Genomic DNA, 26,788 nt, shown 5'->3' with positions numbered 1-26,788 from the left:
TTTACACTGCAGCGCACGCACGCGGACACGGAGCGCAGCACAGTGCTGGGTGTGCTCCGAGCAGCTAGCGGAGCCGCCGGCTAAGCTTTACTCGGCGCGCGCGCGCTGCGTTTGCTTGATCGCGAATTCATGCGAGGTCGGCACGACACGACCGGATGCCATCGATCATGGCTAACGCTTTCAGTACAAAGCTAGCATTTGACACGACCAAGTATTCAAATACGGCCGGAAGTGGCGGTAAAACTAAGGATCGCCAGCCAGCCGGCGCGCGCGTTTTCCAGCTCGTCTGCCGGCGTGCGCGTACGTGGCGCGGCGGCACACGCCGTGCTGACGGCAGAGATCATTGCGCATTTTAGTAGAGGTTTTTGTCATGTTCGCTTCTCTTTTAATCCGTTTTTTTCAGTTTGTTTTTTAACCGGAATAACAAATCAGCCAGAAAAGTGTTTCGGCTTATTTTTTGTGCGAAGCGAACGGGGCCTTTAGTCGCTGTCAGTTCGGGATACTAGCTCTTTTGGCGTGGCTTCTGAAAGACTGAAACTCTCTTCGAACAGTGCCAAAATCAAATCCATGAATCCATTCAGATTCAGAGCGCAGAACAGCCCGCCACCGTAGGTAGACTTCTTTTTAAAAAAAACTCAGGTATTCTCCGTGTCAGTGTGTAACCTGTGCAGCTCCTCTACGCTTATCTCCGTGCAGAATCGTGGTTATTTGGCCGGTTTGTTCTTGATTTCCGAGAGACAGCGACGCGTGAGAGCACTTGCACAAATTGCACGCTTTAATCGACCGGATTACCGCGCCGATGCGCTTGATCTCCAAGTGGAGGGGCCGGCGAGACAACGACGGTATTGGCAGCCGGCAAAGCTGCCCGTGCGAGGCGAGTCCCGCTCCCGCACGGTGCGCGCCGCGGACGTGTCGCCGCCAGATAAGCCTCCCGGCGACGCACGTGGCCGCGGTCCGCGCCGTCCCGCCGGCCACGCGGACGACGCGTGCGCGCGGGGGCGACCGCGGCTGCCGACGCGTGGACGTTCCTCAAGGGGTCCAGCGAGCGGAGCGGACGGTGGAGATGCTCGGAGGTGGGGCCGCCCGGGAATAGGAACGAGGGCAGGGACGTCTCGTGACGCGGTGACGGAACGTTTCGTCGCTTTCGGAGATCACAGGTGACTCGCGGCGCCGAATCGGACGAGCAAGTGACAGTGGGACTGGTGGGTTCACACTAGCGTCTTGCAGTATTTCAGCAAGTGACCTTTTCGGTTTCAGCGGGCGTCCCGGCACCAGCATGTTCGTCCGATCCCCTCACCACCCAATGCTTATTGGTGTCATCCTGTGGCAATCTAGAAATCTTACTGCGGCAAATTAGAAAATGTAAATATTACAAATTACAATCTAATTAGTCAGCATTGGCGTTCAACGAACAAAAATATGATCAAGTAAAAGAGAGAGAGAGAGAAATCAACTCACAATGACTAAGCACGACACCAGTCAACAAGAAGCAGCGGCCACATGATTCTAGATGGCATTTGCCATGGGCAGGCAGGTCTGTGGAGCACAGCGTGGCCGGCTGGCCGCTGCCTAGTGCCACCCAGTCGAGGCGGCGATGACCAGGGGCAGATCCAGAGCTGGAAAACTAGCTTCCGAGAAAATAAACTAAAAGCTGAAAAAGAGCGTTCTGAGTTTTTTTTTTTTTTTTTTTTTGCTTTTGGTATGCTGAGAAACTAAAAGTCTAATATGAAAGCCAATAGCAAAAAGTCAATAGCTAGAAGCCAAAAGTCAAAAGGCCAGCTTTTAAGCTAAAAGCCTAAAAGTTGTAGCTCAAACAAACATACCATTAGTGTTGCTCGGATACGAATCTTTGCCTTTGACCATTAAGAATCTAAGCACTATGCTCAAATCCTTAAGAGATCGACACCATACTAAGGACTTTGTCAAGCAAGATCCGAAAGGATTTGAATTTCATCAATTCCTAAGTTTTCTTTCGATCAACACTAGCTTCATTACCTTTGTAGATAATGCATGGCTAGTGATTTAATGGAATCACGATCGATCATTTAGCAAAACCATACACTCGCGCTTCTAAATGATAGGTGGAAGTAATCATCAAAGCCTATTGTTGAAAGTGCATCTAGGCCTCCTAGTGGGTTTTGGTGGTTGAATGACAAACCAATTAAATGACTAATGAGTTTGATGTGCTTTGAATAGGTTCTGTTGAAAATGATCATGTCAATCTCATGGTATTGCTCAAATGAAGAAGAAGCAATATTTGATAAGGCAAAATGAGGTAGAGAAATGAATATGGTTTGGTTTCAACAAGTGACTTTCTTTGCATGAACACGAAGAGATTGAAAATTGATTGGTAGCGATCAAGTACTGAAGAATGAGTCAAGAGTGCATAAGTGAATAAATGGCAAGCAAAGATCAAATGACAAAAGAGACAATATATAATGGATATAAGATGGTCTCAATATTGGTTTGCTTCTATGGACAAGACTTCTATGCATTGATATTGATCAAATTGAAAGAATGAAGAAGGAAATTATCAAGGGTGGTGCTATTATGGATAGTTATCAATCCAAGGTTCAAAAATAGAAAGAGACATAGTCAGATGCATATCCATGGTCTCGCTATTTAGGATTGTGCTTACATCATGATGAAGATAGATGTTGAAAAATGAAATTTAAGGGTGTCAAGCCAAACCAAAGAGGATATAAGGATTCGTGAATTGGCTTGACCATATTGATGTTGATTCATATATGGCGAGATATGTAATCAAATTAAGATAAGCCAAGTCATGAGACTGTGATGGACAACATTTGGAATATGACTTGGATATGGATAATGTTGATATGGGACTTCAAATGAATGCTTAATGTTAGTTCAAGGTATGATATGACTTGAGGATGGATCGATGGGGTGAAGATAGCAAGGAAAGGTCTTCGAGAGACTAAGCAAAGGTTAAGAGCAAGTGATGGCTTGGGTGTCGATGGACCACAGCTATGATGAAGAAGAGAGTACTTGCATTGAGTCGAGGTGCTAATCAAACTATGAGGAGTTATATTTTGTGGAGGATCAAATCTTTGCTATATCATAAGTGGTAATGACTTGAAGCCATGAATGGAACTCACATGTGTTGAAATGGTACAAGTCACATGCTCAAGGAGTTAAGGAGGACGTGCTCAAGCATTGTAAGGAAGTTGGTTGGAAGCCTTATGAAGATATATTGTGGATAAATGGCATTTGAAAATTCATGCAAGCTTAAGAGGTTTTAATTGATTTATTCTTGTCTTGAGTATAGGTATGTCATACTATTAAGAGGGATGCGACATTGAGTGGTTTGATAAGGCTCAAGTGCTCAAGCTAACTAAAACCCAAGTGCTAACTTGAGAGAAACACTTATCACGACGCTCACACAGGTTGATTTTTATTGAAATGACTATCCAAATGATAATTTAGAGAGTGACTTTAATAAATACTCTTGGAGATGCTCTATGGAAGAATAGATCAAGGACCTTGTAACATGTTAGGGTTTTCAATTTTTCATTCCTAATCCACAAAAATAATGTACAACTTTGTAAACGCCATTGGAAGGTCTTGAATCTTAATTTGAATAATCTCAACTTAATGCTTTTGAATCTCATTTGGAACACTCATGAACTTGAATTGGAAATTGAATCTCAAATCTCAACTGAAAGTCTATAAACTTAATTTGAAGTCTAATATGAACGCTTAGAACCCCCTCCCTCTAGTTCAAAATATAAGGTATGGGATGTGCGGTCTAACTAAAAAGCTCTCTAAAATTATTCTTTACCTCATAATTTCTCTTACACTATGATGTTTATAGCAACATAATCGATTATAACCATAAAAATTATTTTTCAAAGGTAAAATTGATTATATAATTTTCACATAATAAACTTTTATTTATAAATTGTTGATTAAAGCTAATGATGTTGATCTCAAGAAATTGTGTAGTTTATCATCTGAAGTAGTCTGAAAGTTCACTAGGATGAATTGTCAGGTGTATTGCCTGTCCATATTTTGTTTAGTGCTCAATTTTGTCAATGCGGCCAAATTAACAAAATTGGACCATGTGTGCGGTTTACCTCGAGGTAATTTTTGGTCCATTCAGTTATGCAGAGCTCTTTAATTAAATTGCTAGCAAGTTTAATTTTTGGTTCATTCAGTTATGTAGAAATAAAATGATTTTCTACAACAAAATATTACATTCTTAATTGCTTTTTATTTTCAGGAGCATTTAGTTAATGTGCTTCTATGCCATTCTTAAAAAACAAAAGTGCGATAGACTGACTTGTTTTCACCAATCGATAGACTGACTTTGAGATGTGCATGTTGTATGCTAGAGAGAGTGATAATGGAAAATTTCGCTAGGAATAAGTGGCTATCTTCTAATAGACTATCTTCTAATCTCCATTGGACAGGTTGCCTAACTAAACACAAGCAAGGATAGATTTTTGCTAGGAATAAGTGACTATTTCCGCTATGCCATTCTAATATTTTTGTCTCTATATAAGTTATGTAGGCAATTAAAATAATGGACATGTTGCCTAAATAATGCACAGGTAAAAGGTCCTTGTGTGGTTTTGGTAATTGAGTGACAACCTAGGTGGACTAATTATGTTTATATGAGATATACATGTGATTAGTCTATAGGTACATGTGTGTGAGCAACATATGCCATGAAAGGTGAAAATGGCTTGGAGATGTTGCAAAGCTCACACATGTAATGATGAAGGAGCTTATTGCACATGAGACATGACATTGAGTCATGTGATCAAGGTGGAGAAGATCAAGACAAGACTTGGCTTGATGGACCGGTTGCAAGCGTGAAGGGCAAGTTGGAGGCTTTGGAGCGATGGACCGTGTGACGGTGAAGCTTGAGCAAGACTTGGCGCCGATGGACGAAGGCAACGGTGAAAAAGCAAGTGAAGTCAAGATCGATGAACCAATATGATCATGTGATGATATGAAGTGGATCATATCATTGATGATCATGTTGGTGCATGTGTTGCATCAACATTGGAGGAGATGAAATGGAATGCGCAAGGCAAAGGTATAACCTAGGGCATTTTATTTCACCGGTCATAGGTGTGTAGAGAAGTTGATGACCGAGTTTAGGATAGATGGTCGTACTATCAAGAGGGGCAAACTTATTTGTATATCGGTCATCTAGTACCACTCGAGTGATCTAACTTTGCATCGTCGCTAGGATTGAGTGGCGTGGCAAGTTGAGTGGCTAATTCTTTGGAAAATGATTGTGAAAATGCTAACACACATACACATGGTGGTGTACACTTGGTGGTGTTGGCACATTTACAAAGGAGAAGAAGTTGGAGTTGATGTGGATCAACGTGGTGAAGGAACGGAGGCAAGGGTTCGAAACTCCACCGGCGGAGTGTCCATCCGTAGAGTGCAGACAGTCCGACGGTGCCACTGGTGCCCTATTCAGAGAAGATAGGGTCTCACAGAGTGGACTGGACGCTGGTCACATGATGACCGGATGCTGGGGTCCTGCGTCTGATCAGTGGCAGCAGAGAGCGTGTAGGTGTCGGTCTTCGACCAGACGCTGGCGCTGAAAGTGACCGGACGCTGGCAGGGTGCGTTCGGTCAGGCTGACGTAGGGTGACGTAGGCGACGCAGAAAAGTTGAAGAAGGACCGGACGCTGGTACTGCATCCGATCGTGACCGACCGGACACGTTCGGTCACGACTAGTACCTTACTGGAAACGACCAGACGTCCAGTGAAGAGGTAATGGCTATTTTGGCCCGTGGGGCTATAAATAGAAGGGGTCTCGGTCTTGGGCCGATAGCTGAGCACACTAGAGCCTTGGTGGCTTGTGTAGTAGTGCTTGGGAGCCCTCCATCTCACATATGCTTGATAGTGATCATCCGATTATGTGAGAGAGCGATTCTAGTGTGATTGCATCGTGAGGTTGCATCGAGTGGCACTAGGTGATCGAGTTGCAAGCCGGTGGTGCTTGTTACTCTTGGATGTTGCCACCTCCTAGACGGCTTGGTGGTGGTCTCCATCAAAGCCCGCAAGAAGCTTGTGCGGTGCTCCGGAGAAGAGCTTTGTGAGGGGCATTGTGCTCACCCCACGGGAGCCACGAAGAGCAACTCTAGTTGAGCGTGTCATTGAGCTACCCTCATTTTCGGGGTAGGTTCTTGCGGTGCCCGACGTGCGGGCTTGACGGGTGATGCCAATTAGCCGCTGAACCACCAAGTGAGCGGTCGACACAACGGGAACTAGCGTGTTGGCAAACACGTGAACCTCGGAAGAAAAATCACCGTGTCGACTTTATTTTTCCCGTTGGTTTGCATCCTCGTTACACAAGCTTGTAATTACTTTCATATACATTATGCTTATGTAGTTGATCTTGTAATTAGTTAGCTTGTGTAGTTTACTAGTTACCTTCTTACTTGTGTAGCATAGAAGTAGCTCCCTTGCGTGGCTAATTTGGTTTGTGTAACCTTGTTAGTCACATTGCTTAGTTTGTGTAGCTAAGTATTTGCACTCTCTAATTTGGCATTGGTTGCCTTGTTATTGAGCATTGCTAGTGAGCTTAGTTAGCTTTGTGCTTTTGCTTACTAGTTTGTATAGGAGCTCCCTTGTTGCTTAAAGTACTAGTGGCATAGGTTTGTGTGACCTTGCTCCTAGAATTGGTTAGGTGAGCTCTAGTTAGCTTGGCACCTTTGTTACTTAATTAGTATCTTTGGAAGGTGCTAGAGAACATAGATAGAGGGGTGTAGTCTTGGCTAGACCGATAGTCTTAATTCCGCACTTGTTTCGGTTAGCCGATGAGATTAATTTTAGAAATGACTATTCACCCCCCCTCTAGTCCGTCATCTCGACCCTACAACAGGTCTTCAATATAACTTATATAGAGACAAAATTATTTTTCTTTACTAGAAAAATGACATAATTTCCATAAAAATGACATAATGTGAACTCAATAGCTCAGCTGGCTAGGTTACTTAAGGTAGAACCTCCATCCTGATTTAAATTTTTGACTTTGCATAGAAGTTTGTGTTTTCTCTAGATTTATTTCTGTCGAGGTCTAAATGTCTAGTACCGTGGAAGAAGAAAAAAAGCATGACAACCATTGTCCTTTTATTTCCAGAGAATCCAATCCTATACTCTTATAAAGCAAAATCCCACTAGCAATTTTTCTCAATCCACGGCTCTCTACAACATCGTTCCCTGCTGGCCCACGCATCCACCTCCACCACGTACACCCACGCATGATAAAAAGAAACGTCATCTGAAATGTTTACAGCCTTAGATATATAAGTATTTGGTTTTCAAAAGATATTAGAATATGTATGATGTGCGCATGTGTTCATCCATATGAGTCATGGACATGAGCAATTATTACAACTTAATAAGTTTAAACATTGAGGGAATATATTACCTTATTTTTATCATTTTATTAGCATGCATGCAACTAACACGCAGATTGTGATGTCATTTAGCTAAATCTGACTGACCTTTTGGTAGCTCAGAGTTCCCATAGCAACGCGCGAGTACCACCTAGTATCAGGGATGCTGCATTGCTGCTGGTCACCATGTTGCCCACTGAGGCCACAAAATAATTATTTTCCCAAAGGGAATTTTAGGCCAAGAATCGATGCCAAACTATGTTTTGGTTACTTCACTGTTGGGCCATATGTCACAGTGCACGAAAGTCCACGTCACTGTGTTGGGCTAGATTCGAGCCTTCGAAATCGACCCAGAAAAAGATGTTCGGCCCTTGAAATAGCCATTTGGCATTTGCCGCCTCCTTGCCGTCTCCCCCTTGGCCAGAAATGGCGAGATATGACAATATGACGCATTCGCTGATGCCATACGATCGGCGGCACGTCGTCCTTGCCACAGAACGCACTCCATGCCGACCGGTGAAAGCGCAAGTGCGCAACTACGTAGAGAGAGCACGCGCATATCTGCTCGCCGTGCCTTTCCCGACGCATTTTATCCTTAGCGTCTCGCTGCAGGTCATGTCATCCCAAGCTTTTTGCCCTTTTTCCATTGCAGATATCTCATCTTTTTTCCCCGGCGCTTTGTTTTTCCGTTGGAGATATCTCTCTCTCTTTCTCATGTGCCGCGGAAGCTGGGGGCGATCACCGGCCGATCAGATGAGAAGCAGAGCATGCACCGATCGATCCAGGCGCTGGAAGAGACGCCGAAAAGGTGCGGCTTTTTCTGAACTGCATCTTCACGAGACATCCTTGAGCACCTTTACTCTCTCCTCCGGCCTATCCTCTCGGTCTGGAGTCAACAGCACCAGTGCTTTCTCAAGGGTGCCAGAGCCCAGAGAGAAGAGAGGAGGACTCGAGGAGGAAGAAGAAGAGCTAGCTTGCGTCCCCTTCTTCCCGCTGCGCGTGCGTGCCTTTATCCGCTTTCGCGCCATTTGTATCCTCCAAGAAGCTTGCTAGCAGCGGGCAGCAGCTGGGTCCGTGCCACGCGCGCATGCATGCTTTGTGGATAGGGTAGCCGGCAGCACGCAGGATTATTGCGTAGGCATCCGTCTGGGCGTTCCTTGCATCGGCGTGGGAGTTTGGGATCTTGTTTAGCTTGATGCGTGGTGAAGATACTTTGCTTTAATTTGGTGTGACCTGTAATTAAGTAAGCATTGTGAGTGTTGTGGTGGTGGCGGCGGCGCGGTGAGCAATGCCCGTGGCGGTGGCGCGGGCGTCGTCCGGCGTGTCGCACCGTCCTCGATCGTGTTGGTAGCAGAGGAGCAGTGGTACCGTCGCCGGCCGGCATGCCGTGTGCGACGTCGTGCTGCGAGTCTTGATACAGCTGGCGCCCCACATGCTCTCTTGCTTCCGCCTGCCACGGCCGTTCGGCGGCGGCGGCGGCGGGGACGTGGACCAGCAGCAGGCCGCGGCGGTGTCTCCCCGTCGGGGCCCGTCCCTGCCGTTCGCGGCGAGCCTGTTCGCGGCGTCCCCGTCGACGTCCGGGCGCGGGAAGAGCCCGTGGCCGCCGCCGGAGGTGGACGACATGGAGAAGAAGCGGTGGGACAGCATGGAGTCGTGGTCCATGCTGCTGGACACGGTGATGGGCCCCGGCGGCGAGGATAGCCGCAGCGGGCGGCGGGAGGATTGGATGGCCGACCTGTCGCAGCTCTTCATCGGCAACAAGTTCGCGTCGGGCGCCAACAGCCGCATCTACCGCGGCATCTACAAGCAGCGCGCCGTGGCCGTGAAGATGGTGCGCATCCCGGAGCGCGACGAGGCCCGCCGCGCGGAGCTCGAGGAGCAGTTCAACTCCGAGGTCGCCTTCCTCTCCCGCCTCTACCACCCAAACATCGTGCAGTTCATCGCGGCGTGCAAGAAGCCGCCGGTGTACTGCATCATCACGGAATACATGTCCCAGGGCACGCTGCGGATGTACCTGAACAAGAAGGACCCTTACTCGCTGTCGCCGGAGACGATCCTGAAGCTGGCGCTGGACATCTCGCGGGGCATGGAGTACCTGCACGCGCAGGGCGTGATCCACCGGGACCTCAAGTCCCAGAACCTGCTGCTCAACGACGAGATGCGCGTCAAGGTGGCCGACTTCGGCACCTCCTGCCTGGAGACCAAGTGCCAGGCCACCAAGGGCAACAAGGGCACCTACCGGTGGATGGCGCCGGAGATGACCAAGGAGAAGCCCTACACACGCAAGGTGGACGTGTACAGCTTCGGCATCGTGCTCTGGGAGCTCACCACCTGCCTGCTCCCGTTCCAGGGCATGACGCCCGTGCAGGCCGCATACGCCGCCTCAGAGAAGGTTGTTTGATGGGTTGGGTTCGTTTCGTTTCGTTTCCTTCTCTGCTAACTGAATCCCTTTTATGATTGCCTGATTGGGTGTGTCTGTGTTCATCGATCGTCAGAACCTGCGCCCGCCGCTGTCGAGCTCGTGCCCGCCGGTGCTCAACAACCTGATCAAGAAGTGCTGGTCGGCGAACCCGGCGCGGCGGCCGGAGTTCAGCTACATTGTGTCGGTGCTGGAGAAGTACGACCACTGCGTGAAGGAGGGGATGCCGGTGACGGCGCACCAGGAGCTCAGGCTCTGGCGCTCCTTCGCCAAGATCTTCAGGATGGGCTGCATCACCAACAACTTGTCCATACCGGTGCATGCGTGATCCATCTCCATCCTTCCGTAACTGAATTGCTGCTGCTGCTGTTTGTCTCTGCTCTGCTTAATCAAGCCCCACCACCAAGAGCCTAGGAAACACTACTAGTACATGCTATATCGATCTATCTGTCACAAACAAATGGCATAAAAGACGTCCGGCCGGAATCAAATGTAACTCTCGATCAAATGTGTAAATTTTATCTTTCTGATCTGATGATCATTTAAGCCCAAAAGAATCGACGCATCGAAACAGACAGAGCAACCATGCTACATACAGTACATCGATCGAGTGGTTCTCGACAATGGGAGGAATGCTATGCTATACACGGTGATTGATTAATTAGTAGCAACATTTCTAGGCATCACAGGAGCTCCTGGTAGCACAGGTCCAGCGTCTTCTTGGCGAAGAACTGGTTCACCTTCTGTGTGGGGTGGAACGAGTCCCAGAAGAAGTACTTGTCGGCGTCGCCGCATGTGTGGGGGCTCATGTCGTTGCACAGGTAGGACATCTCCACCTTCCCCGTCGCGCAGCACCCCTCCTCCACGTTCTCCAGCCCTGCCATGGCAATCCATCAAGTCAGCTCGCATTGCATTGCACGCATTGGAGATCTATCTATCGATGTACACTGCTCACCCAGCGTGGAAGGGTTGGTGATGAGGTCGAGCATGTTGTGGTATACGTCGATGTAGGCGACCTTGAGTCCTGGGCGCGCCGCCATGACCCGGCGGAGCATGGCGAGCACCTTGGCGTTGTAGTCCCGTGCCACCTGGTTGTACTCCTCGAAGCATCCGCCGCGGATCGCGTTGAGCGTGCGCTCCAGCGGCAGGCAGCCGATGGGGCTGAGCCCCGCGAAGGTGACCCGCCGCGCGCCCAGCGCGTGGATCTCGCCCAGGAACCACTCCGCCTGCGCCACCAGGAAGTCCTCGAACTCCCCCACCGTGAACTCCGCGAACCGCCCCGTCACCAGCAGGAAGTAGTTCTCCAGGAAGTCGTTGGTGCCGATGCTCACCACGTACAGCGCGTCGGACACGATGCGCCGCGCCCTGGCGCGGCCCACGTGCCGCCGGAGACGACGCTTGTACTCCTTGAAGTACTCCACCTCCTTCCACAGCGGGATCACTGACTTCACGGTCGTCGTCGTCGTTCAACCGGCGGGCCGGACCCGGGGAAGGAAACCATACAGATTTATATTTAGCAGTCATGATCAGCAGCATCAACCATGATATATCGGTGCAGTGCAAGTAATTAAGATCAGAATTGAAATTAATTGCAGGAATGAATCGATTCTGGCTGGGATCCCGATCTGTGCAGTGTACATGGCGATTGTCCTCTGTGGTAGATGGCTAGATTTAGGATATATTTGGCTTATAAGCCATGGTTGAAAGTACCGTTGATTGATTTGGAGTGAGAAAAAAAATACTGTTCATCGACTAATAAGCCATGTCTTATAAGCCAAATACGACCAAACGAACATGTTACTTATTTAGTTTCCCACCCTAAAACTTTACCTCATGTCACATCAAATGTTTGGACATATTCATGAAGTATTAAATATAGACTTAAAAAATAACTAATTGCATAGATTATGACTAATTTACGAGATAAATCTTTTAAACATAATTAGCCCATGATTTAATAACAAAGTGCTACAGTACACACATGTGTTAATAATAGATTAATTATGCTTCTGTAATTTATTTTTTTATTAGTATCCGAATACCTCATAGGACGTTGTCATGTAACACCAGACGTGATACCCGAAATTTTACTCACAGGAGCTAAGCGAGGCCTCATAGCTTGATTGCCCCCACGACGCTCGCTCAAGGGAACAGGACGCGTACGTTTTATCCATTCAATTCGCGAGTCAGTTCTTGTGGACTTGTGGGCTGTTGTGGCCGAGGAGGGATGTTTCTCCCGGAAAGGTTGGGGACCAATGAACAAAATTTCTACTGGTCTACTATAGTTACTCTCATAATTCCACCGGAAACACCGTAACAAATTCCTAAGTGCCCCAACAATAACTGCAGCTTTAGCAAACATTGTGCTAGGCCTGCTGCTACCTGTAGCTGAATTTATAGAGCAGCGACGAACTGTTCCGTAGCCTCTTGAGCACGTGATTAGATGTCAGTACAAACTAATCGAAGGGAGAGATTTCATTTCAGGGAAACAATACCATTTACCACCAGAGTTTTTGGAACTAATCCTTTCGGTACTAAAATAAGTACACTTCTATGATTTTTTAAGAGATCAATGTAACAAAATTACATATAAGTAAGAAGAAGAAAGGCAAGCTAAACAACATGGCACCCACTTGTGCTCAAGAGCAACCGATTGCTTGATGGGCTGCTAGACTGTATCAAGTTGTTTGGTCGAGTTGGGTTGCATCAGTGGCACCCACTTGTGCTCAAGAGCAACCGATTGCTTGATGGGCTGCTAGACTGTATCAAGTTGTTTGGTCGAGTTGGGTTGCATCAGTTGTACATGACGGAGTTCGGTAACAATGATACATTATGGCACTATTACCGTACGTAATATGAGGAAGATTTGGCATAGCCTGAAAGCAAAGGACTATCTTCAACGATCACCTTCGAGATAAGATCATGTTGTTGTAGAGTCGTTTATTATGCTAGTGCTCGTGAAAGGGATTTTCTTTTCCTCGCTGAAAACCGTGGGTTGTTTTTATTCGCTGAAAACCACGTCAGCGAATAGTGGAATTGAGAGAACTAGTTGGTCAATCAATGTACCAAAGTTACGAGGATGGTGCGTGTGCACCCCCATTAGTTATGTGGTTTTGGGCCCAATTTTCAATAAATAAATAAAACTAGGCCAGCACTTAATTTATTTTTATTCTTCTAATAAAAATTGTGCCGCTAAACATTTTTTATCCTTTTAAGGAAATTACATATATATTCATATCTCTGTTCAATTTATTTTTTTTTCAAAAGACCTCGTATACATGGTTCCAAATAAGATCTACAACTTTGTAAGGATTTTTTTTATCCGACATCCTTTAGAGGCCCAAATATTCATTTTAAGTTCTTTAACATTGAAATTCATTTTTTAAACTATCTCAGATGTTGACGTGGTCTACACAAAAGTTGTAGCCCTCAATATGTTCTACGCCTTCTAGTTGGCAATCTTTTTGTCATGGTTATTTAGAGGCCCAAATGTTCATCCTAAATTCTTACTTTTTGAAATTTATTTTGCTCTTCAATTTTTCAAACAACCTATGATGTTAATATTGTCCATGTCAAAGTTGTAGATCTCAACGAGATCTATAACTTTTAGTTGATAACTTTTTTATTTGAGATTATTTAGAGGTTCAAAATTTTGTTTTAATCCTATAATTACGAAATTCAATGTTTTGAATTTTTTTTCAAACAATATCATATGAAGACATGCTCTATACCAAGTTTGTAGTATTCAACAAGATCTAAAACTTTTTAATTGAAATTATTTCCATTTGAGATCATTTAGGAATCCAAATTTTCAATAAAGATGACATGGCTAAAAAACCGAAGACAGGTGGGGGCCATACATCACATACGTGCCACGTTAGCCAAAACCATCCTCGAAACTACCTTGGACTATTTTAGCAGTAATGTTATGATTAGGGCATCCGGACGTTGGACGCAACGTGGCTTCACGTCGTCAACGTATTCACAAATATTTTATACTCCCACGTTGCCTGCAAAAAAAAATCTCCCACTCCGCAAGCTGCTAGCCGCACGCACGTTCCGCTCTCCTCCTCCATGCCCGCACCCCAGCCTTCAATAGAGGTCCGGACCCTAGTGACTCGTCATGGCCCACCGCCGCCTCTCCTCCTCCATGGCCGCACCCTAGCCTCCATCCCCTGCCCCCACCTCGTGCTCCTCCTCACCGTGGCCCTTGCCGCCGCCACGACCTTCGTCCTGCTCCGCTCGTCCCTCATCGTCGTGACCGTGGCGTCCGCTGCCACGTGGCCGCTCTCCAAGCTCCCCCAAGCCCATGGTTTTGCCCATATCCTCATATGGCTTTTGCTTCGGGTACCTGTACAAGGTCCCTCTTCTGCACATCCGTCGCCTCATCGTCGGCACCGGTGTCCTCCTCATCGCCTCCTCCTGTGGCTAGAGACGGCAAGGGCACCGTGGCCGTGTCGTACTTCACGACCGCCTCGAGGCTTGCCACACATGGTGGTAGCCATCCACTAGAATGTCACGCCAGACATGTTGTAAGTGTATGTTTCAAGTGTTTCAGGGGTTTCATATGCATGTTGCAAATGTCTCATGTGGATGTTGCAAAAGTAGATCGAATGTTGCATACATTGCAATGGCTATACACGTATGTTGCAAGATTCTGTTCCAAATATTTTATCTGTTTTTTCTTATGTATATTGCAAATGTGTTTATTTGATATTGCATATGTTTCACACGTATGTTGTAAATATTTTATCTAGATGTTGCACATGCTAATTGCATTTGCCTTCAGACATATGTTGTAAATGTTTTCATCTTATTGTTTCAAAAGTAGATCGGGTGTTGCGGCTGGGGACCCATCTGCCGCAGCAGACGTCTGGGCGGGGAAAGTAGAGGGGGCGCGAGCGATCTTCGTGTGGGGTCAGGAGGCGCGGGCGACGTTCGGACGGGCGTGGGCCCCCATGTGGGCTCTTAAAACGGAGTGCAGGCGCGGGCATCCGAACACGTGCGTCCATCCAGATGTTCGGGCGCTAGCACTGCCGCTATTTTAGGGGGTAATTTGTCCAACTTTCAAAATTAAAAGAATATGTTGTTTGATATTCGAGTTCGAAGGTGTTTTTTTTAAAATTCGACCACAATTTGAGGGCCGCATATCGGACTTTACTTTTTTTTTTACAACGGCCACAGCTTAATGCTTATTTCACTGATGGAGTACCCGTTGCCCGTCGCCCATGCGCTGGCTTCTTTGATCTTGTGTTCTTCTCCAAAAGCGGCAGTTGGGGCTTGTTGTTGGTTGAAGACGCCTCTCTTTTCTAAATTTCCATTGTTTTATTTTTGTTTTGTACCTTCCAAAAGTAGATACTTGAATTCAGGTCAGATCTTCAGGAGGTGACAGTACAAGGCTTGAACAGAACGCAACACAGCGAGGAAGGCTTGAACAGAACGCAACACAGCGAGAGGAAGGCTTGAACAGTGAAGATCGCAATGCTGCAGATAGGTCGCTACAGGTCTGCTAACCAACCGTGCTACACCGGAGTTCATGACGGGTCGCACGCAGCCTGAAAGAAAGTGAAAACAATGCCCGCAACCATTAGAATTCGACGCACTAAATGCGGAGGTTTTAATGCCTCTGCAGTTGGTTGCCAAGAGGAAGAAATCAAGAAGGCTGTTGCAGACCAAAAAGAGCGGATGCGTCACGCATTGGCAAAGCCCAATGGTTAGACCGTCTCTGATAGATGACTCTGTATCGACGTCCAAACCCAAAATGCAGCCTCACATAGTATCTATACGGAAACTCTAAGAGGCATAACTCAAATATGAGTATTTTTTCTCCTGGAAATTCATTTATAGAAATAATTCTCTTTTGGATTCTGTTATTGGAGAAGATATTGAATGAGTATCAAACCTTTTGACTATAGCGCTACCCAAATATTAAATAAGTCTTGTATTTTGTGTATTATTGTTGGCTTACTAGCACTGGCAGTCTAGCAGAGTAGCAGAGGAGAGTGACAAGGACCATTAGTTAGCGATCAATAATTCTCTGGACCCTAATGTGATCGTCCGTGCAGTCTAATCAAGGATTCAAGGTTTGAAATGCTCCATTTCTTGAGAAGAACAGAGACTGGAAAATTCAAGGATTAAAGGTATGGCCCCCACGGCCTTAAACACCGGCCGTAGCGTCCATCAACCATCCGTCAGGCCGATCGAGCGCCTTCAATTCAGTGCGTGTTTAGATCGTGAATTTTAGGAATTTAGCTACGGTAGCACTTTCGTTTTTATTTATCAATTAGTGTTCAATTATGGACTAATTAGGCTCAAAATATTCGTCTTGTAATTTTCAACCAAACTGTGTAATTAGTTTTTTTTCGTCTATATTTAATGCTCCATATACATATCGTAAGATTCGATGTGATGGCTACTGTAGCACTTTTTGAGAAACTTTTAGGAACTAATTTAGTTCCACTTCATTTTGCAAAATTTTTCAAGATTTCCCGTCACATCAAATCTTTGGACACATGCATGAAACATTAAATATAAATAAAAAATAAAACTAATTACACAGTTTAGACGAAATTCACGAGACGAATCTTTTAAGCCTAATTAGACTATGATTAAACATTAATTACCAAATAACAACGAAAATACTACAGTACCATTTCTCAAAATATTTCACGGGTAAACCAGGCCTAAACAAGCGGTCAGGGAGCTCCAGCTGCACTGCAAGACCACTGCAGACTCTCTCTGCCATTTCGTCGTCGTCGTCCCGGAACAAGCTGACGAAAGGGAAGCTTTACTACTCGGCTGCCGTTTGCAGCCCTGCAGGGGCCATGGAATCTTCTCCCCTGCAACTCTTCCCGCCATCTTGGCCTTGCCACAACCGCAAAAGGTTTTGCTATCTTGAGGTGTGCTGCCAAGCGCATGCACACAGCACATCTCTGGTCTCCCCTTGCAGTCGTGCAGTGCAGAGCGCAAGGATCTCTGTTATCCCGGCCGAAATGGCAAGGCTGTTTCTTTTTTTCTTTGCTAATAGTAGTATAATCTAGTTTTAATCATGGCAATTGTGTACTCCAGTACCAGTAATTAAGCATCCATCGGATTCTGAGTGGCTCGATCTGCGAGTGAGCGGTATGTAGGTCGCGTACGTACCAGGACGCCGGCGGTCTTGTTGTCGAGGCCGGTGCCGGCGGAGGCGAAGCAGACGCCGCGGGCGAAGTCCTGGATGCCGTAGGCGGGGTCGAGGTAGGCCGGGACGAGCGGCGGCAGGCCGAGCGCCTCGGAGATGAAGTCCGGCGGCAGGCGGCCGTTGCAGAACCGCCCCGTGGGGTTGGCCCCGCCGGCCATGTCGCGCCCGTACGGCGGGAAGTCGCTCTTCAGGGCGGTCCCGATCCCGTTGTTGTTGCCCGTGTCCACCGTCGAGTCCCCGAACACGATCACCGCCGGCACCTTCGGGTCGCCCGACGATGGATCGGTGCGGGCGCCGGCGCGGCAGCAGCAACAGGACAGGGCAAGCAGGAGCGCCGACGCCTGCTGCAGCGCGCTGGCACGGTGATGGCCGCGCGGGGACGCCATTACGGCGGAGCAGCGGCGGAGGTGGCTGGCTTCCTGCACGCGTGGGGGTGCTCGTGCTTGTACGGTGGCAAAGCAAACCGCGCGCGGCTGTGCTCTGCAGACTGCAGCTAGCTGCGCGGGCTGCGGGCGTTGTCTGGTGACTGGTGGTGCTCATTAAATAGCAGAGGCCGCGAGGCGGCGGTGGGTCCTCTTCCCCGCCGGGCTGACGAGTGACGAGCGCACCGTACGAAGTAAGGCGCCGTTGAGATCTAAAAATTTTTAGATTTTGGCAATTAGTGTTTAATTATGGACTAATTAGGTTCAAAAGTTTCGTCTCGTGATTTCTCACTCAACTGTGTAATTAGTTTTTTTTCGTCTATATTTAGTACTCCATACATGTGCCGCAAGATTCGATGTGATGAGTACTGTGTAAAAATTTTTGACAACTAAACATGCCCTAACCAGTGCGGCTTTCAAAGTTACGTCAAGCGACGCATGATCGGACACTTTGTTAGATGGTGAGATCCTGCTTTTCATTGGGCGCTCAGAAAAGGGAAAGTAATCCCACGACCACACCCGCGCTCGCGGGCAAGCGCGGAATAGCTGCAGGGGGGGAATGGTGGAGAAGAATGTGAGGGCAAGGTTAGCCAAAAGATTCTATTTTGTTTTATTTTACAATCTTACATTACTAATTAGAGGGTCCTATTTAGAGCCTCCACACTAATTCTTACGTGATATGCTAAACAATTGAATTCCAAATAATTTCCTTCAAAGATTAAAAGTAGAAAGTAGAAACAACCGAGCATCAAATCGACAAAACAGTCATCATTAAAAGTAATAATCATTGGATATATTTTATTTTTAAAATTCTACCCATTTTATCTTATGAAAATAGTCTAAAGTAACACTCATATTAATGATTCTATTCTTGACATGTATATATGCATATATTACTCGATTATTTAACTTTGTCACTGATCCCATTCTACTCTATCTCCGTACCATTTTTGACATCTGAAAAAATAGACATATGCTATTTGCTCCGATCCAAATCCGACCAAGAAAAGTGGATCTGAATAAGGGATAGGCATTATTTGCTCTGATTCGATCTGTTTAATTTCATCGTTAAAGCTAAAGTAGAGTATATATTGTTACGAATTCATTATTCATGTGTAGTTTGTTCATGCATGTACTTCCGTGCTGACACATGGATAAGGGCACTTCTAATACAGAAACTAGCATAGTTTTTATATGTATTAATTAGGCTGTCAGGTAAGCAATTTGTTGATGTGGATAGGATTTATGGGAGAGAGTGGGAAAATTGTTGAAAACCGTTTCTACCCTAGACTCGACGTCTTCACGCCCATCTAGGCACGAAGAAACCGCACCTAGCGCGTTGGGGAAGGCTGCTTCGTTTCTATCGTCTCCTTCCAGATCCCATGTGGTTGTGGATGCCGGCGGCGGGCGTGGGGAGTCTCATGGCGACGGGCACAGAGAGCCTGCGGCGGCGGACGCCCGACGTAGCACGCGTGTGGACCGTGGACGCCCCGTCGGAGGTCGCGTCCAAAGCTTCTGGCCACCCGACGGAGCTAGCTCGGCGGAGCTCGCGGCCGCCTGCCGGATTCGCTCAGCCCCGCAGAGATCGCTCGCGCCATCACGGACTAGGCTCGCGCCGTGGGAAGCCCTCGCGGTCGGCGCGGACCTGCTCGCGCCGCCACGGACCTGACTCGCATCGCGGGAAGGTCGCGCGGTCGGCGTTGGTCCCGCGGCCGGCGATGAATCCCAGCGAGCGAAGCCTCCCAGTGAGTTCTCCCTCACGCTGTGACCCATCCGATCCCAATCCCCGACTCGACGTGAGAAGAGAGAATGAAACACCAGACTTTAGAACGATGTCCCAATTTGGCATTAGTCTCGGCATTTTTTCCCCGGAACTAGAGAGGCCTTTAGTCTCGGTTGGTGTCTCCAATCGGGACTAAAGGTACCCTGCCCACCTTTAGTCCCGGTTGAAGACACCAACCGGGACTAAAGGTGGACTTTTACTCCCGGTTGGAGCCACCAATCGAAACTAAAAGTCCTCCAACCTTTAGTCCCGGTTGGTAACACCAACCCGGACTAAAGGATCATTTAGTCCCGGTTGGTAACACCAACCGGGACTAAAGGTCCCCTGATGGGTTAGTTGAAAAGGAAAGTATCCCATTCATTGTTAGATGTGTTGTGTAGGTGGGGTGGTAAGCTACGCGCGAGGCAGTGCATGAGGTCTTGGGTTCGAATCTCACGGGGCGCAGCGGTGGAAGGCAAAGACAACACCTTTAGTCCCGGATTGCTAGTCCCGGTTGGGAAACCGGGAGTAGAGCTAGTTCCCAACCGGGACTAGATCTCATTTCTGTAGTAGTGAAAGGAGCAACGGCGGCGGCGGCGAGGTCTATGGTGTCGGCGCCGGGTACCTGGCGGGCGTACGAGCCGCAGCGGCATGGCATTCGGCGCCTTCCCAGCCTCGTCCTCGGCTGTCAGCAGCTCGTGAGCTCGCACCGCTGCCTGCCAACTCAGCTGCGTTGAGCGACATGCATGAGTTCACCTCAACCGCTAGCCGTACTGTGACGTTCATGGAGATGTGCTTGTTTGGCCGGCAGATGCTGAAGGAGCAAATCATCGGCTTCTTGCTAGTAGCCACAGAGGATCCGATAGCAAACGGTGGATGATTGCCCAAATTTAACTGGACTCTAGTAGATAGGAGAGAGTAGTTTCTTGATACAATATCCTAGGTTATACAAATTACTCATAGTTTCTTGCATTGTGAGTGCTCTAGGTATCCTTGTATTTTATTTGAAAACGTAGTAGGATGGGATAATTCTATTCCGGTTTTGAGGGATGGATGATACCACCTTGTGTTTGGTTGAGGGGATAGAACCGTCCCTTGTCCTGTGTCTGATTAAGGGTTACCGAATAATAGTAGGATGAGGTATGTGCCAGGTGGGATCTGTTGGTCAGCCATCTTCTTCCTCCCAATCCTACACTACAATGTTCTTTCTTTTCTGGATCGACAAAGCACAACAGCCATGGGCTCACCGACGTCGGCCTGCCCGGGGTGGAGCTCACTAGGTCTGGTGTCAAGGCACAGTCGGGAAGGAGCTCAACAGCAGGGTGTGGGCATGATGGAGTTTGCTGGTGTTGGGTGCGGCCATATGGGAGGAGCTCGCGGGTGTGGAGTGCGACCGCAGGAGGAGCCCAGTGATATAGGGCGCGGCTAGGGAAAAGCTAGCTCGCGGGTGCGCAGGGCGCAGCCAGGCCGGATCACAACGTCGTGGGTGCCGGCGCGGCCGGGCCGGATCACAAAATCGTGGGTGCCGGCGCGGTCGAGATGTCGCATGGCCACGACTCGCGTCTTAAGATGGTGACAAGTATGCACAAAGATAAGAAAGTCAGCGCGTTCGGCTTTCTCTCTCACAGAATACTATTTAATCATCCAAAACCAGCCAAAATCTATTGTTCATCGGTCCATCCGAGCGAGCTAAGTATCTATAAATATCATGTTATGGGGTGTTTGGTTCCCATAGACCAAAGTATTTTAGACTAAAATGTGCATTTTAGTTGGACTAAACTGCCAAACACGGACTAAAAGTGGACTAATGTCATTTAGTCCTTTAGTCCACAAAACTGGACTAAGGGGGTGTTTGGTTGCCCCTCCTAAATTTTAGTCGCTGTCTCATCGGATGTTTGGACACATACATGGAGTATTAAATATAGACTAATTACAAAACTAATTGCGAAACTAATTGCATAGTTTGCAACTAATTTGCGAGAGGAATCTTTTAAGCCTAATTAATCTATGATTTGATAATGTTTTGCTACAATAAACATGTGCTAATGATGGATTAATGAAGCTTAAAAAATCGTCTCGTAGAGTACTAAAGGATTATGTAATTTGTTTTTTTATTAGTATCCGAACACCCCATGCAACATCCTTCCAACACACCTCCTAAATTTTAGTAACTGGATCCAAACCCCCTCTAAAATAGACTAAAAGGTGTTGGGGACACCAATGCCCCTCATTTATTGCCATCTCTCTCCTAGGGTAAAAGTGTCTTTCTTCCACATCATTTAATGACTTTAGTCCATTTTAGTTTAAGAAACCAAACACCACTTTAGTCCACTTTTAGTTCTCCATGCACTATAGAACCAAACAAGCCCTTAGTATCTGAACAAATGAGATAGAGAGAATAAAGATAATCAATTTTGACATAGGCTTCAAATTTTTCTTTTTTTGGTGAAAATAAGCTTCAAAATTGTCCATGAACTAATAGCATGTGCTTGCATTAAATAATTAAAAATAATCAAAAAGTGTGCTTACACACGAGCATGCATGCCCCTCGTGACGCTCGCAGAGGCGCTTCTCGCAGCATCCTTGGCAAAACCGTATCGCTCCATGTACAATACCGGATCACCCGGTTTGGTCGGGCAGACCAACGAACACTCACCCAAGAGAGACCCTATTGGGGCAGGCGCACTATTGGGTTACCCTGACATCAACATGCCAGTTAGCCTTCAAGCATCGTAGAGACGAAGGAAAACATCAACCTAGGGTTTGGATGAGTGTAGGGCAAAAAAGAGTAAGCCCTTGTTTAGTTGCCCGATTTTAGACAACCAAAATTATTGTACCAGCATTGTAGCGCATTGTAGTGTTTCGTTTGTATTTGATAATAATCATGCAATCATTGACTAATTAGGCTCAAAACGTTCGTCTCGCAAAGTACGACCAAACTGTGCAATTAGTTTTTGATTTCGTCAACATTTAGTACTCCATGCATGTACCACAAATTTAACGTGACGGGGATTTTTTTTTTTTTTTTTTTTTACATAATGTCAAAGTTTGGAATCCGTGGGAACTAAACGCCCCCTAAACAAGATAAAGTTGTATTAAATGATCGATTAGATGTCTCAATTGTCCTTGACCGTCTGCTGACCATACACAATACTGGATCACCTAGTTTTGTCGGGGGAAAAAAATCTTCCAGAGGTCATGATTTCTGTGATCTGGATTCTAGTTAGATGCTCTACATACATATTTCGATTGCGGTAATGCTTGGAATAGCGCGTCCGTCTGACCGTACATTGCTGGCTTCTCGGGTTGGACCTGTCCAACAGGCAAGGCGTGCTCCATTCTACGCGTGGCCTCCACTGCGCCATCCGTCGGCCACGGCCACCTCCACAATCCCAGTCGCCTGGACTTGCGCCGCCTGCTACGGCCACCTTCATCCGCCTATCGCGCCACTGTCGAGGCTCATGTCGCCGATGAGCTCCGCACCGACGATCTTCGTGCCACTCCATGATATCGAGCTCCGCATCGACGAGCATTCATTCGCTCAAACAACAAGTAGATTGGTGTTACATGTGTTGTAAGTGTATGTTCTAAATGTTTCAGCCGTTTCAGATGTATGTTGCAAGTTTCTATTCAAAATGTTTTATCTATTTCAGACGTATGTTGCAAGTGTTTTATCTGGATGTTGCATATGTTGCAGTGGCTATACACAGCTGTTGCAAGCGTATCTTCTAAATATTTTATCTGTTTTCAGACATATGTTACAGCAAGTGTTTCATATTTCATACGTATATTTCTGGATGAGATGGCCGGTGTCACGTGGTGCGCATCCGCAGGCGTAGGGTTTGGATTCCCGTGGCGAGCACGATACGAAGTAGGCGTGGGAAGCGAGCGCAGGAGCAGGCGGTCCCGCGTGCGGGTGCGGGGCGGTCCCATGTGCATGCGCGGGGAAGCATAGCGGCGTGGGCTAGGCGGATGAAACTGGCGCTGTGTTTGCGGTGTACCAGGGATGGAGGCGCGGTGTTTCCCACGTACGCATGGGCGCATGTGAAACGGAGCAAGCAACTAGACATATGGGCATCCGTCCGGACGTCGTGTTATCTCCGATTTTGATTGTCTTGATAATCGCTACGGTCTTTTATCTGAAACTTCCCTAAAACTGTACCATCCAGTAAGCGATACGAGTCTTTCGGTTTATTTCCATATTTGTGGATTTTGGAGCCGTCGCTTTCGTGACGCGGTGACGGCTTTGGTGCGCCTCCCATGCGTTGATTGCTTCGCCTGGTCGATCCATGCATGCATGCATCCACATGCATACCTTATATTAATTCCCCAGGCCAGTTGCATGGATCGTGACTGAAACCGGCAAGGGGGCAACCACATCTTCCAGCATGAGACTCAGAGCCCCCACCAACTAGTCCAAGCTAAGTAATAAGGAGAGCATGAGCAACAACAAGCCTCCAGGAAAACGGAACCGATCGAACAACAACGATATCGACGATGATGCCGCGTGTGCGTTTACGTGCCGTGCGGCGGCGCACCAACTGCATGAGCGAGCAGGAAACACGGCGGTGGGTGGTATCGGTTTCGCGTCGCCGTCAGCCCGTCGGCTTTGATTGTGCAGTTACCAGTTTAGTAGGATCCTAACGACAGAAGCAAGCAGGATTTGCGTGTCCACTGATCGACCACTGCACGCCCGGCGCCGGCGTCCATCCATGGCCTGGAGATGTCATGTCGACCTGATGCTGCGTACTACTACGTGCAAATCAAGCTCTACAGATAGATGCATTGCATGAACCGCCAAAAGGCGCCCAGATCGTGCTCGTGTAAATCTCTTTTTCCGGTCTCTTTCGTTTCATGGAGTCATCAGCGCTGGCCCGGATGCACGATCGGACGGGCAAACCGTGCTGGGGACTGGGGTTTATGGTCACGTCATACGGCGATAGTCAGTGTGCCCATGCATGCCCCATGGCTGTCTGTTGATGAGGCTGCTTCATCCAAGCATATGGTAGTGCGCAGTCGGAATTCCGTCTTTGGTGCAAAATTTCATGAGTGAAGAGTAATAATGGGAAATGAAGGAGAAAGCTTGCTGACGTCCTTCTTTCTCAACAGAGAGCCATAGAGCATGAAGGAGAAAACTATAGCTGCTCAAAATCAAGAGGGTCTTCTCACCTCTCTTTCCCAACTCCGACGAGGCTAGAGTTAATTATACAGTTTGGAGCGGAGAGTTTCACTACGAAAGATGATAAGAGCCTATTTGGTATAGATTTTTGAACAACTTCAGGAGCCGTTTTGGTGCATAGGTTACCAAACAAGCATTTTTTGTTCAGCTCCACTCACATAGCTCCATATTTTGAACGGTGTCAGACGCAGCGGGAGAAAACCAGTTTTCACTAACTCCTACAAGGTCCACAAGTCAAGGTACAAAATTACCCCTCCATTTTAATAGAAATCACACCAGCTTTGCCACCGCCTCCCCACCATCCCTCAAACACGGTTCGGTAACCAAACCACTAATAATTGCTTATTGGTTTAAAAAACACTAATAATTGCTTGCCAATAATTCATATTATTTTTTTATTTCAAGACCACTCACATGTTAAAATATATGCAAACATACAAGTCATTAGACTTTAGAAAGCGAGGGGCATATTGGACATTTATCCTCTCTCAGCCATTCATGACCCGACAGAGAAGCTGTTGAGCCAAGTGTTTTTCTAAATCGTGGCAGGTTGTTTTGGCAATAGTTGGAGCTATTAGCTATACCAAAAAGGACCTTAACATTAAAGGGAAAGACGGGTAGACCTGAGTGGCAGTGGTGGTGGGCTTGGGATGGGAATGGGAACATGGCTCTCCTCATGTTTATCGCCTCCTATCGAGCTGGTATAGAGTCGAGAGGGCTTTTCCCTCCATGATTGCTACTAGTTTGCTACCGAGCAAAATCTAGTGAGGTGCAACCTCTGATCATCAATGCTAGTAGAAGCCTAGCCTGTTCGTTTGGCTGTGGCTTGTCGTAAACAATCGTAAATTTTCAGCCGGAACAGTATTTTTCTCTCACACAAACCAGCCAGCAGTACTTCTTCACGAACCAGCAACGATACGAACCAGCCATTTGGACAAGAAAGAGAAGAGATCCGTTCCAAAAATACAAGTTGCTGGATTGAAACTTAGCTTTCTCCTTTCTGAAAAGGTTTTAGCTAGCTTTCGCCCTACTAATTCCAGCCATGTGCTATGTCTTCAGGTCTTGTATACAAGTAGTAGCAAACTAAAGTTGAGGAAAAAAAACCTGTTGCATTTCTTTTATGACGCGACTAAAATTAGCGAGGTAGCGAGGCCGTCCATCTGTTTCTTCTCCCTCAAAACGAGGGCCACCATCCACAAATTGGCAAGACGTTCGTGGTGCCTCAACGTTAGCTGTGTTGAGCCTTGCAGACCAACCTCTCCTTAAAATCAACTGTTAATGACCCCGCATTAATTCCCAACGCCGCTCCTGCCATCATCACTCCCTTCAATCGATCGATCGCCTTCGTTGTTCGTTCCCACATTCTTGATTATTCTTGTTATTTCTCCGGGTCGGTCGATCATGAGCAACCAACCAACCATGGCGGCGGCGGCGGCGCCCGTGCGCGCGTGGGTGGTGGTGCTGGTGCTGGTGCTGGCGTGCGCGCTGCTCCAGCTGCGGCCGTCCGACGCCGCGGCGCCCGCTCCGCAGGCGGCGGCGGCGGTGTCGTCGGGCGCCGCGAAGGACAAGTGCGTGGCCGGCGCCAAGAACGACAAGGCGTGCCGCGTCGGCGCCGTGCACGACCCGGAGAACCAGGAGGAGGAAGGGTCCAGCGTGACGCTCAAGGCGCCCGCCGCCGCGCCCGACAGCGAAGACGACGGCAGCGACTACAACGACCCCGACATGCCCAACGACGGCCAGCTCATCGTCGTCGGCCACTGAAGCTGCCGCGCGCCGGCCGACCATATGGATTATATCATGCATGAAGATTGAAGGGGATGGATCGGACAGGCTGGTTAACGGATCGATCTCTCGGTGTCAATTCGTGATCTTGACCTGTCGAAGCAGATGGGACTTGCATGTTTGTTTCATTGTTGCATTGATTGTTCCTTGTTAACTAGTAGTGTGTATGGTAAAATTGGTTAACGCTTATTAATCACAAAGTGTGCTGTGAACTTGTGATCCTTTATCCTCTGTTGAAACATTATACCCTCTCATGTCACAAAATAAGATTTGATCAGATTAAAAACTAAGAACATCAACCATATATTATATTACATTTTAGTTTGGAAACATGCAAGTTTCAAATTCAACATTGGCTCCCGTAGAAGAAGGGACGGTGGAGGAGAACAAGGGAAAGAGACGCGTCTTCGTTTAGTTTGATGCTAGTATAAACTAGTTCACACAACAAGGGACTTTCTAGTTTGAAAAGCTAATTATTATTTTTTGAACACTTCTAAATTTTCATTTAAAAGTTAAACACGTCCTTCGTCGATAGATCTCGAGAACACCTCCCAGAAAGGACCCGTCGGGGGAGATGCACGCCAAGGTTGTCCTAGGGTCAGCAAGGTCTCCTGGAACATCATCAAATCTCACGAAAAGAGAGGCGCCGAGT

General features: G+C 47.4%; 3 protein-coding genes across 3 annotated transcripts; 2 read left to right on the top strand and 1 right to left on the bottom strand.

Annotated features, from left to right (window-relative positions):
• The first annotated feature begins 8,684 nt into the window (after nt 1-8,684).
• Nucleotides 8,685-10,231, top strand: LOC136519842 (serine/threonine/tyrosine-protein kinase HT1-like). Its single transcript, XM_066513218.1, has 2 exons — nt 8,685-9,784; nt 9,888-10,231. The coding sequence occupies exons 1-2, from the start codon at nt 8,825-8,827 to the stop codon at nt 10,137-10,139; spliced, it is 1,212 nt and encodes a 403-aa protein (XP_066369315.1). The 5' UTR covers nt 8,685-8,824; the 3' UTR covers nt 10,140-10,231.
• Nucleotides 10,232-10,384: 153 nt separating this feature from the next.
• LOC136519843 (GDSL esterase/lipase At4g26790-like) lies at nt 10,385-17,489 on the bottom strand. Its single transcript, XM_066513219.1, has 3 exons — nt 16,955-17,489; nt 10,767-11,256; nt 10,385-10,688 (listed from the first exon to the last, which is right to left on the bottom strand). Exons 1-3 carry the CDS (start codon nt 17,375-17,377, stop codon nt 10,495-10,497), a joined length of 1,107 nt encoding a protein of 368 aa, XP_066369316.1. The 5' UTR covers nt 17,378-17,489; the 3' UTR covers nt 10,385-10,494.
• Nucleotides 17,490-25,630: 8,141 nt separating this feature from the next.
• Nucleotides 25,631-26,357, top strand: LOC136524808 (uncharacterized). The gene has a single exon (XM_066518051.1). The coding sequence runs from the start codon at nt 25,756-25,758 to the stop codon at nt 26,113-26,115; it is 360 nt and encodes a 119-aa protein (XP_066374148.1). The 5' UTR covers nt 25,631-25,755; the 3' UTR covers nt 26,116-26,357.
• Nucleotides 26,358-26,788: the final 431 nt, after the last annotated feature.

This window comes from Miscanthus floridulus, chromosome 18 (assembly GCF_019320115.1).
Source record: "Miscanthus floridulus cultivar M001 chromosome 18, ASM1932011v1, whole genome shotgun sequence".
Taxonomy (NCBI): domain Eukaryota; kingdom Viridiplantae; phylum Streptophyta; class Magnoliopsida; order Poales; family Poaceae; genus Miscanthus; species Miscanthus floridulus.
The sequence above is the reverse complement of the archived record's forward strand: the minus strand, read 5'-3'. Positions and strand labels throughout refer to the sequence as shown.

Bases quoted from the DNA above. Each gene is read 5' to 3' on its own strand.
- LOC136524808 (XM_066518051.1), top strand. From the start codon at position 25,756: ATGAGCAACCAACCAACCATGGCGGCGGCGGCGGCGCCCGTGCGCGCG.
- LOC136519843 (XM_066513219.1), bottom strand. From the start codon at position 17,377: ATGGCGTCCCCGCGCGGCCATCACCGTGCCAGCGCGCTGCAGCAGGCG. The intron at 11,257-16,954 runs GTACGTACGCGA...ACGACCGTGAAG, and splicing joins ACAAGACCGCCGGCGTCCTG to TCAGTGATCCCGCTGTGGAA. The intron at 10,689-10,766 runs GTGAGCAGTGTA...TTGCCATGGCAG, and splicing joins CACCAACCCTTCCACGCTGG to GGCTGGAGAACGTGGAGGAG.
- LOC136519842 (XM_066513218.1), top strand. From the start codon at position 8,825: ATGCTCTCTTGCTTCCGCCTGCCACGGCCGTTCGGCGGCGGCGGCGGC. The intron at 9,785-9,887 runs GTTGTTTGATGG...ATCGATCGTCAG, and splicing joins CATACGCCGCCTCAGAGAAG to AACCTGCGCCCGCCGCTGTC.